Raw genomic sequence first — 13260 nt, forward strand, 5'->3', positions numbered from 1 at the left:
TCCGCAGGTCGACGCTCTATCCGCTGAGCCAAACCGCTCAGGGCTAGGTTGTGTATTTAATATTTAATTTATTTCAGTTAAATACCTATTTTTAGTTTTTAACGTTCTTTAATTTTTCCTACAGAAGGTTTGAAGTCTCAAGTTTCCCGCCACAGTCTTAACTACATACAGGAAATTGGAAATGGCTGGTTTGGAAAGGTAAAGTGTTGTTCACTTCTATTTTTTTCCTCCTACTTATACTGTTTAGAACTTAAGGCTAATTAAGAATTGTATTGCGTGACATTCCACATTCTCTCCATATGTTGTAGTCCTCATTGATTTTTCCCATTACCCTGTAAAACTGCATGGGAATGTGAGCTTCAACATTCCTGTGTGGTATGTTTTTCTATGAAGGTCTTTTATTTTTATTTATTTTTTTAAATATATTTTTATTGATTTCAGAGAGGAAGGGAGAGAGAGAGAGAGAGAGGGAGAGATAAACTTCAGTAATGAGAGAGAATCATTGATCAGTTGCCTTCTGCACTCCTGAGGAAGTTCAAGGGAGAAAGTGGAGACAGCGTATTTAGACAAGTCTGTAGAGGAGGTTTACTCTAAAGCAAGTAGAGAAATGGAGTAGGAGACCTTTGGGACCAGCCAAGATGGTGGTAGACAAGTGGTATCATTACTGGACTCAGAGGACAAGTTGCACACTTGTTGGATTAGACTGTTGAAGTAAGTGAGCTGGAAATCAAAGGACTGGCAGAGAAGAAGTTAAAATTCAAAGTTTGGGACATACTATATTTATTAATTAGCTAGGCATAGACTCATGGGGGTGTTTGCTGAGATGGGATCGTAGGAAAATGATTATTGGAAGTGAGAGCAAAGAACTGATAGGTTGTGGTTTTGAAGAACTTGTCCCTGCATCTATTGAACATCAAGAATGGTAACAGTGGTGGCGGGGAGAGAAACAATGAGCCAGGTTATTGCAATAGCATACTATCATTCTTTCCCTTTTTGAAATTAATACCTTATGGTTATTAGTCTTATAGAATACTAGAGACCCAGCGCATGAAATTCTTGCACAGGTACTGTCCCTAGGTCTGGCCTGCAATCAGGGCCATCTTTCCCAGCTGCCTGCAGCTGGCTCCGCCCCCTGCTGCTACTCAACCCCGGTTCCCCATTCGCCATTGGGTGATCGGTGCCTGATGGCCAGGGGAAGGGACCAAGAGGTCGGCTGTTCCCACTCGCTTGCAGGCCTTGCCCCTGCCGCGGGTGGCCATCAGGTGATCGGAGCCTGCTGGCTGGGGAAAGGGACCAGGAGGTGGTCAGTGTGCTTCATAGTGACTGGTCCAGCGGTCGTTCTGGTCATTCTGCTGTTAGTGTCAATTTGCATATTACCCTTTTATTATATAGGATTGGCACAAGTTGGCTCTTTGAAACAAAAAAAAATATGACTGTTAATTATCAGAATTTCTTGTTCTGTTCATATTTCTGCCCTTATAGTCCTAATAAAGACATTAAATTCTGTTTTAGTATATGCTCTCTCTTTTCAGGGTATTACAATGAATCTGTTTTATAAAAAGATAAAATAACTTCTAAAAGCCAGCCTTTAGTTTTGATCATTCTCAAATTAAATAAAAACTTTTACTTCATCATCATTTTTACTTTAGACTAGAGGCCTGGTGCACGGGATTCTTGCACTGGTGGGGGTGTGGCATCCCAGTCAGCCGAGTAGCTATGGACCCGCCCTCTGAGCAGCTGCTCTCTGGTCCGGCATCTTTCATGGAGCCAGAGCACTCATCTCTCCAGAGGACCCGGTTGGGGCTGGGCCCAGGGACAATAGCACTGAGAGGCGGCGGAGTGGGCCTCAGTCCCATGGTGGCCACAAACTCACCTCCCAGCCTCTGGGGTCAGCTTTGCGAGCCTGGTGGTGGCACTGCACGGCCTGTGGGCATTCTGAGGAGGCGGCAGGGAGTGAGGAGGAGGAGCCTGCGATGATCGCAGCCCGGGTTCCTGCCAATCGGTCCGGGGGTTGCAGCGGGAGCAACCGCTCATCACAGTCAGCCAAGCGGCACTCCCACTGTGGCAGCCCACTGACCACTAGGGAGCAGCTCCTGCATTGAGCGTCTGCCCCTTGGTGGTCAGTGTGCGTCATAGTGACTGGTCGACCGGTTCTGGTTGTTCTGCCATTCGGTCGCTGGCTTTTATTATATAGGATATTATATTTTGGAATGCCTTAGCATCATCTTATATTACATTTAATATTTCATGTGTAACTTATTTTCATTCTCATTTAGTTTTTTATTAATGTCAGTGCTATATTCCCTCCCGCACTGAGTTTTGATTAAGATTTTAGTACAAGACAATGGCCTGGAATAATTGGAATGCCATGGATTTTTAGCATTGTAATGCAGTGATAATTTGTTTGTACATTGGGTCTTAGGTAGTTTACTTTCTCTATGTGAAGGAGACAAAAATAAAAAAACTCATTTGAAATGTTTTTGAGAAATATTTAAGTTATGTTTGAACTGAATGTACAGATTACTCTTCTGTAATACCATTGGAAATTTCCATGAAAGTATAATACATTTTTAAGTAAGTAGAAAAGAGATACACATCAATTTATGAATATTGTAAATATCTAATGAATGGTTTAAAACTGAAGGTTGTATTTTACTTTTCCAAGCTTAATAAACGAGGCACACTTCTTTACCGTTTTGTGGGAAGTGAAATGAAAACCTGTTCTTTGGTTTTAGGCCCTCCTTGGAGAGATTTTCACAGGCACTAGTGTGGCAAGAGTGATAGTGAAGGAGTTAAAAGCAAGTGCAAGCCCAAAGGAACAAGATACTTTTTTGAAAAATGGAGAACCGTACTAGTAAGTAAACCTTAATATATGTTCTGTAAACGCAGTGTGTGGTCTTTTGAAAATCACGTGTTTAAAACTACTTTGTAATTACATTGTAAAGTGTATAAATGTTGAATCATTATATTGTACACCTGAAACTAATACTGTATACCAACTATACTCAAATTAAAAAAACAACAAATCTAAAGGGAGCTATAGAACATGAGAGTTCCTAGTCAGGAAAAGGATAGCATTGTAATTCCAAAAGCAAGAACTAGAGTACGATTGTCAAGGTTCTTGGCAACAAATTGATTTTGTGACCCTAAGGGAGAATGGAAGATTGAGATTTGTCAGCCAGACACAGGGGACCTCAAAGGAAACCGACATTGATGTCACAGGCACATCTGCTTGTCCTGCTTATTCCACTGCATGTCATGTTGTGCACTTGTCATGGATAACGAAAATGAACTCATTTAGGAAATCTCTCTCTTTATCTCTGTATGGACAGATTGCAAAACTTCATCCGAGGAACAATATTTTAAATATGTCACTTAAAATTACAACATTGTTAGATCTAAGAATATTTTATCTACCAAATATGTTTGCTTTTGAGTAAAACCAAAATATTTTTTAAGGCCCCCAAAAACTAAACTTCGAAATTTCTCTTTGCAAAATACACAATGTAAATCAGATCCAGAGTCTCATAACTTAAGACTCAAAATGAAAATGTGTCTCAGTAGGTGAATGCTTAAACAAACTGATACTCCATACCAGGGACTACTCAGCAATAAAAAGGAATAGATATAAGGTAGATAGCCTAGGAGTAGCTGGGCTATTTAGTATGTGGATTGAAATGCTTATTGATACAGGCAACAACTTGGGTAATCTTGAGGGCATTATGTTGCCGGGAGCCGGTCCATCCTTGCTGTTTCAAAGGACCTGGCATATATGGCATACTGTTACAGAACTTAGAACACAGAACTTAGAATACAGAGCTTAGAACACAGAACCTACAGACAGAAGAACTTCGACAGAACTTAGAACACAGAACTTAGAATACAGAGCTTAGAACACAGAACCTACAGACAGAAGAACTTCGCTGGAGAGAACATGGCAAAAGATCCTGGACTGAACCTGACTACAGAAATTGGCAAGAGAACCTGACTAGAACCTGGTGACTGAACCTGGCTGGAGAACCTAGCGAGGGAACATGGCTACAGAACCTGGCTGGAGAACCTAGCAAGAGAACATGGACACAGAACCTAGCTGGAGATCCTAAGCAGAACCTCTCTGGAGATCCAGACCAGAACTTGGCTGGAGATCCTGGCTAGAGATCCTGGCTAGGCTGCTGATCAACTGAACGCTGTATCCGTGTCATTCCTTCTTCGCCGACTCCGTCCACACCTTTGGGGACCCCTGGACCCGCTGGGGCTGGACCCCGGCATGTGGCGCCCGAACAGGGACCCCAGGTAAGCGCCCCACTCTCGGGATGGATAGGACTCCACCGTAGGAGAGGGTGGATAGTCTTCGCCGACTCCGTCCACACCTTTGGGAAGCCCTGGAACAGGATTCCCCTAGGTAAGCCCCCCCCCATTGAGAACCCCCCCACTCGGGACGGATAGGACTCCACCAGGGTACTGCAGACCCCCCTACAGAGGATAAGTAGGGTAAGAAGGTGGATAGTACAGAACTTAGATTGAGAAGATGTGCCATACTGAGTCCAAAGAAAGAAGACTCTGTATTGATTCTTAGATTGAGAAGATGTGCCATACTGAGTCCAAAGAAAGAAGACTCTGTATTGATCTTTAGATTAAGAAGATGTGCCATACTGAGTCTAAAGAAAAAAGACTCTGTATTGATCTTTTAACACATATGCTTGCTAGCAGAGGAATTAAGGTTACTCCCAGTCAGACAGAACGTTTTATACAAGAAGTATGTCCATGTTTTTCTGAGGAAGGAAAGGTAAATGTAATGGCATGGGAGAAGGTAGGCCCAAGGAGCCTTATCCTTAACCCCACTGCAGCCTTTCCACCCTGGGAAAGTGCAGGATTGGCAAGCTCTCCCTGGGGTGATAGATCAGGACTCAGGTAATAGTGGAAAGCGCCAATCCTACTCTTAAAATGGATACAAGAGAGCATTTCGGGGTTTTCTTTTTAATGCCTGCTTTTAAAAAATAAAAAAGGGGGAATTTGCCGGGAGCCGGTCCATGCTTGCTGTTTCAAGGGACCTGGCATGTATGGCATACTGTTCTTAATATGTTTGCTCACCTTCTTGGCACTATGTGTTTTAACCAAGGTCTCTGAGAAAGGTTGTTTCCCCAGGTAGGGATTTTCCCCTGAAGTTAGGGAGGGAATAAAACCTCTTAACTAGTGCCAGGTGGGTAATTAATCACTTTAACTACGAACAATCATGCTTAAGCTACATAATCTTTACTCCCTGGAATGGAGATAAGAAACGCCCTAACCTTTGTAATAGAGATTGATAGGATTGAATCAACTGGTATAAATACAGATGTAATAAGACAGTAAGACACAGAACTTAGAATACGGAACCAAGAGAGACGGAACCTAGGCACAGAACCTACACAGAATGTTCTCTAGAGACAGAAGAACTTCGCTGGAGAGAACATGGCAAAAGATACTGGACAGAAACTGGCCTCAGAACCTAGAGACAGAACCTAGCGAGCGAACATGGCAAAAGATCCTGGACTGAACCTGACTACAGAAACTGGCAAGAGAACCTGACTAGAACCTAGTGACTGAACCTAGCAAGAGAACATGGACACAGAACCTGGCTGGAGAACCTAGCAAGGGAACATGGCTACAGAACCTGGCTGGAGGACTGGACACAGAACCTGGCTGGAGATCCACAGCAGAACTTCGCTGGAGATCCTGACCAGAACTTGGCTAGAGAACCCAACCATGCTGATCAACTGAACGCTGCCTCTGAGTCCCTCTTCGCTGACTCCATCCACACCTTTGGGGACCCCTGGACCTGCTGGGGTTGGACAGAAGAAGACAGAACCAGGAGGCACAGAACCTACACAGAACTAGAGACAGAAGAACTTCGCTGGAGAGAACGTGGCAAAAGATCCTGGACTGTACCTGACTACAGAAATTGGCAAGAGAACCTGACTAGAACCTGGTGACTGAACCTGGCTGGAGAACCTAGCGAGGGAACATCGCTACAGAACCTGGCTGGAGAACCTGGAGAACCTAGCAAGAGAACATGGACACAGAACCTGGCTGGAGATCTGAAGCTAGAGATCCTGGCTAGGCTGCTGATCAACTGAACACTGTCTCCGTGCCCTTCCTTCTTCGCCGACTCCGTCCACACCTTTGGGGACCCCTGGACCCGCTGGGGCCGGACCCCGGCATATGGCGCCCGAACAGGGACCCCTAGGTAAGCGCCCCACTCTCGGGATGGATAGGACTCCACCGTAGGAGAGGGTGGATAGTCTTCGCCGACTCCGTCCACACCTTTGGGAAGCCCTGGAACAGGATTCCCCTAGGTAAGCCCCCCCATTGAGAACCCCCCCACTCGGGACGGATAGGACTCCACCAGGGTACTGCAGACCCCCCTACAGAGGATAAGTAGGGTAAGAAGGTGGATAGTACAGAACTTAGATTGAGAAGATGTGCCATACTGAGTCCAAAGAAAGAAGACTCTGTATTGATTCTTAGATTGAGAAGATGTGCCAAACTGAGTCCAAAGAAAGAAGACTCTGTATTGATCTTTAGATTAAGAAGATGTGCCATACTGAGTCTAAAGAAATAAGACTCTGTATTGACAAGAGAGCATTTCAGGTTTTTCTTTTTAATGCCTGCTTTTAAAAAATAAAAAAGGGGGGATTTGCCGGGAGCCGGTCCATCCTTGCTGTTTCAAAGGACCTGGCATATATGGCATACTGTTACAGAACTTAGAACACAGAACTTAGAATACAGAGCTTAGAACACAGAACCTACAGACAGAAGAACTTCGACAGAACTTAGAACACAGAACTTAGAATACAGAGCTTAGAACACAGAACCTACAGACAGAAGAACTTCGCTGGAGAGAACATGGCAAAAGATCCTGGACTGAACCTGACTACAGAAATTGGCAAGAGAACCTGACTAGAACCTGGTGACTGAACCTGGCTGGAGAACCTAGCGAGGGAACATGGCTACAGAACCTGGCTGGAGAACCTAGCAAGAGAACATGGACACAGAACCTAGCTGGAGATCCTAAGCAGAACCTCTCTGGAGATCCAGACCAGAACTTGGCTGGAGATCCTGGCTAGAGATCCTGGCTAGGCTGCTGATCAACTGAACGCTGTATCCGTGTCATTCCTTCTTCGCCGACTCCGTCCACACCTTTGGGGACCCCTGGACCCGCTGGGGCTGGACCCCGGCATTATGTTAAGTGAAAAAGTCCATCTTAAAAGGCCACATACTGTACGATTCCATATACATAATATTCTCAAAATGAGAACATCATAGAAATGGAAAACAGATTAGCTGTTGCCAGGGCTTAGGGAGGCAGGGAAATGGGGAGGCAGTGGGGTGGCTTAAACTGACCCAGGGTAACTTGGGAAGGTCTGTGTGGTGTTGGAGCACTTCTGCATTTCTGTTCAGGTGGTGGTTTGGTGGTTGTGGGAATCTACCCATGTGATAACAGCACACACACATACACACATGGGTGCTGTGTCAGTGCCCTGGTTTTGGTACTGCACTGTGGTTATCAGATGTAACCAGGGGAAACCGGGCGAAGGAACTTATTGTTAAGTCATAATTGCTTCAAAATAAAAAGCTTTTTAAAAAGCTATTTTGGCATATCTTTTTTTTAAAAACTTTATTTTGGACAAAATATTTTCCAGAAAAGAGTTTGCATATGTTGTGGAAATATTGGAAATACTAGTAGTATATAAGGTAGATAGCCTAGGTAGATAGTATATAAGGTAGCTGGCCTATTTAATATATGGATTGAAATGCTTATGAACTTTATATATTTGCCCTGCCTTTTTAAAAGTGCTACTTCAAAATGGTCATCTATAAATTAAAATTACTAAAATTAGAGATTTTGAAAATGTTCACCTGATTACCTTTGAATTATTTAATCATTAGATAACAATCAATCTGTTAATGAGCTCTTTTCAGCTTATCCTATTTAAATCACAATGAATGTTAAAATGTGGTTACTGTTTGAACAGTGTTACTCGTGCTTTCTGATGAACGTACTGTGACTGTTTTTCCCCAGTATTCTTCAGCATCCGAATGTTCTTCAATGTGTCGGGCAGTGTGTAGAAGCGATTCCCTACCTTCTGGTGTTTGAGTTCTGTGACCTGGTAAGTTTTTAGTAGAAATTCAAGTCAATCATGCAAGAGGTTTGACAGATAGAAATGCTGGATGAGGGGCAGCTTTCGCTCTGTCCTCCATATTAAGAACTTAATGAAGTATTCATTCATTACTTTTGATAATAGTATTAGTGTTATTTTCTACTTCATCCCTATGCTAAGCTATTCTTATGCATTGCTTATCTAATCATATTTCTCTCTCTCTCTTTTTTTAATCCTCACCCAAGGATATTTTTTCTAATGGCCACTCATCTATCGATATGCACTTGGGCTGCTACCAAATCTTGGCTATTGTAAATAATGCTGCAGTGAAATGGGGGTGCATATATTCCTTTAAATTACTATTTTAGGTTTCTTTGGATATATTCCCTGAAGTCCCATTTTTAGTTTTTTTGAGGAAACTTCATACTGTTGTCCACAGTGACTGCACCAGTCTGCATTCCCACCAACAGTGCACGAGGGTTCCCTTTTCTCCATATCCTCGCCAACAATTGTTTGTTCCTTTATTGGTGATAGCCATTCTGACAGGTTTTAATTTGCATTTCTGTGATGATTAGTGAAGTTGAGCATCTTTTCATGTCTGTTGGAGAAGTGTCTATTCAGGCCCTTTGCCCATTTTTTAATTGTATTATTTCCTTTGTCCATTTTTTAATTGTATTATTTGGGTTTTTTTGGTGTTGAGTTATATAAGTTCTTTATGAATGTTGGATGTTAACCCCTTATCAGATATATCATTGGCAAATATGTTCTCCCATTCAGTGGGTTGGCTTTTCATTTTGTTGAGGATTTCCTTTCCTGTGCAAAAAGTTGTTAGTTTGATATCGTCCTATTTATTTATTTTGTTTTCCTTACCTGAGGAGATACACAATATTAGAAAAAATATTGCTATGAGAAATGTCTGAGATTTTTCTGCCTATGTTTTGTTCTAGGATTTTTATGGTTGAAACACATATTTTATGTGGCTCTCCTCAGCCATATTGGGAGAATGTTACTTTTGAAAGCTGAACATCTGGAAAGAGCTCCCATCTCCTCCCCCTTCCCCCCGCCCCCCAAGCTGTAATAGGCAGGACAGAGCTAATGGCTATTTCAGTTAAATCCACCATCTAGTGATACATTGATCAACAATCCTATATAATAAAAGCCTAATATGCAAATTGTCCCCTCGACCAGGAATTAGACCAGGGGGCGGGGCCAGTGGCAGCGGCAGGTGGCTGGGAGAAGGGAGGCGCCCCCGGCCAGCAGCCACTAGGGACCCTACCTGTGCACTAATTTCGTGCACTGGGCCTCTAGTAACATTTATAAAACAGTAGTTACTTCTCAAAAAATTAACATGGAATCGCCATGTGACCCAGCAATTTCACTTCTAGGAACATAGAATTGAAAGCAGGATCTTTTTTTTTTTTTTTTTTTTTTTTTAAATATATATTTATTGATTTTTTTACAGAGAGGAAGGGAGAGAGATAGAGAGTTAGAAACATCGATGAGAGAGAAACATCGATCAGCTGCCTCCTGCACATCTCCTACTGGTGATATGCCCGCAACCCAGGTACATGCCCTTGACCGGAATCGAACCTGGGACCTTTCAGTCCACAGGCCGACGCTCTATCCACTGAGCCAAACCGGTTTCGGCTGAAAGCAGGATCTTAAAGAGATTTCCATGCACCCATTTCACAGCAGCATTATTCACAATAGCCAAGAGGTAGAAGCAACCCAGGCGTCCATCAATGGTTGAATAATGAACAAAATTGGTTATATCTGTACAATGGGCTATTATTCTGATGTGCTAAGTGAAATAAGCCAAGTTACAAAAAGACAAATACTGTATGATTCCACCTATATGAGGTATCTAAAGTAGTCAAACTCAGAGACAGAAAGTGGAAGGGTGGCTGCCAGGGGCTGGGAGGAGGGGGATGGGGAGTTGGTATTAGTGGGTACGGCGTTTTAGTTTGGGAAGATGAAAAAAGTTCTGTTGGTTGGATAGTGGTGATGACAGTTACATAGCAGTGTAAATGGATGTAATGTCCCTGAACTCTGCACTTAGAAATGGTTAATTTTATATTATGCATTTTACCACAATTCTTTTTTAAAAAAATATATTTTATTGATTTTTTACAGAGAGGAAGGGAAAGGGATAGAGAGTTAGCAACATCAATGAGAGAGAAACATCGATCAGCTGCCTCCTGCACACTCCCCACTGGGGATGTGCCCGCAAGCAAGGCACATGCCATTGACTGGAATAGAACCTGGGACCCTTCAGTCCGCAGGCCGACGCTCTATCCACTCGGCCAAACTGGTCATGGCTTACCACAATTCTTAAAACATTGATAATTACCCACTATTATTTAAGGTCCTATACTCTGTGTTACCTCTACTAGGAGGAGGCAAGAAATTCCCAGATTTCCTTGGGAAATCTGTCAGTACTTGGAATGGCTAGTCTCATGTCAAAATAAAGGCCTTTAAGCCAGGGGTCCTGCCAGGGTGCCCAGTAGTGAGAGGTCACATTTGCCTCCTTGGGCAGTTTCGTGCTCATCACCTCTAGGCCTTAGGCAACTTCAGAAGCTCTTCTGCCGCAAGGACCTCCACGGTCACTGGCCCTGAGGCCTCTGTCTCTGGGCTCGGTTTGCAGAGGCTCAGTGTCAGGAACGGTCAGGTGGGGTCAGCCCAGTGAGCCAGGGAGGGCCTGCCTGAGCGGAGGGCGCCATCCAAGGCCAAGCCGCCCCAGCCCGGGACAAGCAGCTGCAGCACAGTGAAAGGGGCCACTATCTTCACATGCTCTCAGTAGGTCAGGAGCTGTGGGATGAGCACTGGCCTTTCAGTCGTCACCAGGCACTGGTCATGCTCAGTGATAACATCTTTTAAGTAGAAAGGAGAGAATATTTTTGCACTTACTTAATTCCTTGTAAGATAGAATTACCAGCTTGTTTTTCAAAAACACTTTATCTTAGGATTTTGTGAAAGAAAATGAAAACACTTCTGAGTGAGTTTGGCAGCTGGACCGCAGCCACTGATGTGTGATGCTGGTGGTGCAGTGTTTATGAAAGGAGCCCTCCCTGCGGGGCGTTGTCTGTGATTTGTTGCCATGGCAAGTACACAGGGCCATCAAGTGAACAGGGAGGCAAGGAGATTGCTTTTTGGGTAAGGATCGCTCATTCAACAAAAACATATCAAGCACCTATTAAGTACAGAGAGCTGGGCAGTGCCCTGGGGACCCAGAGGTGAGTCACCCTGATCCCTGCCTTTTCTGCCTGTAGAGCCAGGCAGGCCCACTTCAGATGCTCATTCTGCCACGTCCTTGTGTATCACCTTGAAGTTACCTAAACTCCTTAAGCCTTACTTTAGACATCTGTGAAGTGGGGATAATACTGCCTTCCTCACAGGCTACTCTCACCATTAATAAGATTATGAATGTAAGTTGTTGGGCTTATAGTAAGTGCTCAGGAAATGTAGGGTGTTTTTTTTCTCATTTTTAGTTACTTAAATTCATTTATCATAATCATCAAGTAAAGATTTGAGTAGTGTGTGTAGAAGAAATCTAATTGGAGCCATTGGGGAAGGCTTGGCCGAGGAAATGTGTTTGATCTGAGTGTGGAAGAGTGAGTGGATTGACTTCCTTGGCACAGAAGGGTATCAGGGACAGCATGGGCCGGGCCCAGTGGTGCGGGGGGGAGGGAGGGAGGGGGAGAAGGAGGGGGCGAGAGAGCAGCAGATGCTCCTGAGGGCTGCAGAGTCTAGGCGGCGGGTGAGGAGAAGCAGGTTGGCATCTGCTGAGAAAGATCAGTTAGATGAAAAGCAATGACACCACTGGGGAGACCAAACTGCAAATTGAGGTGAGAGAAGGCGTAGGTTACACTTGGCTCTTGTCTTCATCTTTCTCCCTTCCCCAGGCCTGGCTGCTGCCCTGGGCCGTGGCGCTGGCTCTTTGCTGGCAGGCTGTCCTGACTGCGTATGTCCAGGCCATCCTGCCCTCCTGACGCCCGCTTCACTCCACCCTGGGTTTGCGGAGGCTGGTTACTCTGTAGCAGGCTCTGTGTCCTCCCTCATGTCACAGGTCCTCACTGCTGGGGCACCGAGGTGCACACCTGGAGTTGATGCGTCAGGTGAACGCGCGGGGAAACTGTTCTCTCTAGGAATATGATGCCACTAGAACATTTAAAATTACACCTGTGGCTGGCACGTTTCAGTTGCGCAGCTCTGCTCTATGTTGTGTCTGGAGAAGTACAGCATGAGGTTCAGGTGTACTCTGAGTTTTAGAACAGTCCACACTCCTGTTCTTGAAGTAAAATTGTTGCATTTCCTAGTTAACAAAGATAAAACTTTCAAACAGAATCAGTTAGATTTTACTTAAAGTAAAATACTTTTCTATATTGCCTCTTTTTGCTAGCTTTAATGTGCAAAATAATGAAGTAATAAATATTAAGCCCAATAAAATGTTGAAACTAGAGATTTTCTCCTAAATTCATTATTATATTGTTAAATGAAATATGATGGACTGCTTTGTGGAAAATGATTGTCTCAACTTTGATTTGGGAGAACGTCTTTTAAAACTTCTCAGTAAGTTTTTCTTTTTCCCCTCACTCATTAAGCAATCATGCCCACATTAAGCAATGATGCCCACATTAAGCAATGATGTCCCTCGATACCCACAGGGGATTGGTTCCAAAATCTGCCCAGATACCAAAATTCACAGATGCTCAAGACCCTTATGTACAATGGTGTCATATTTGCATATAATCCATGCACATCCTCATGTATACTTTTTCTTTTTAATCCTCACCTGAGGATATGTTTATTGATTTTAGAGAGAGAGGGAGGGAGAGAAAAAGAGAGAGAAGCATTGATGTGTGAGAGAAACATTGATAGGTTGCCTCCTATATGTGCCCATACCAGGGATTGAACCTGCAACCTAGGTATGTGCCTTGACTGGGAATTGAACCCGCAACCATTTTAGTATAAGGGATGACACTGCACCCAGCCATCTGACTGGGGCCATCCTGTATACTTTAAATCATCTCTAGATTACTTACAATACCTACTACAATGTAAATGCTATATAATAGTTGTTATACTGTGTGGTAGCAAGAAAAAAATCTACATATTCAGT

The 13260-nt window shown here is 43.7% G+C and overlaps 1 protein-coding gene across 8 annotated transcripts in view; it reads left to right on the top strand.

Annotated features, from left to right (window-relative positions):
• Positions 1–13260, top strand: part of LMTK2 (lemur tyrosine kinase 2) — a 66954-nt gene that overhangs the window by 25856 nt on the left and 27838 nt on the right. For 4 of the 8 annotated variants that reach the window (XM_036315008.1, XM_036315011.1, XM_036315010.1 and 1 more), the window contains exons 4-6: positions 125–198; positions 2736–2854; positions 8063–8150. In XM_036315008.1, the coding sequence (XP_036170901.1) occupies positions 125–198; positions 2736–2854; positions 8063–8150 (281 nt within the window). The remainder of the gene's footprint in view (positions 1–124; positions 199–2735; positions 2855–8062; positions 8151–13260) is intronic. The other 4 variants (XM_036315013.1, XM_036315016.1, XM_036315009.1 and 1 more) reach the window with 3 other exon arrangements.

The sequence above is a fragment of the Myotis myotis genome, unplaced genomic scaffold, assembly GCF_014108235.1.
Source record: "Myotis myotis isolate mMyoMyo1 unplaced genomic scaffold, mMyoMyo1.p scaffold_m19_p_6, whole genome shotgun sequence".
Classification (NCBI taxonomy): domain Eukaryota; kingdom Metazoa; phylum Chordata; class Mammalia; order Chiroptera; family Vespertilionidae; genus Myotis; species Myotis myotis.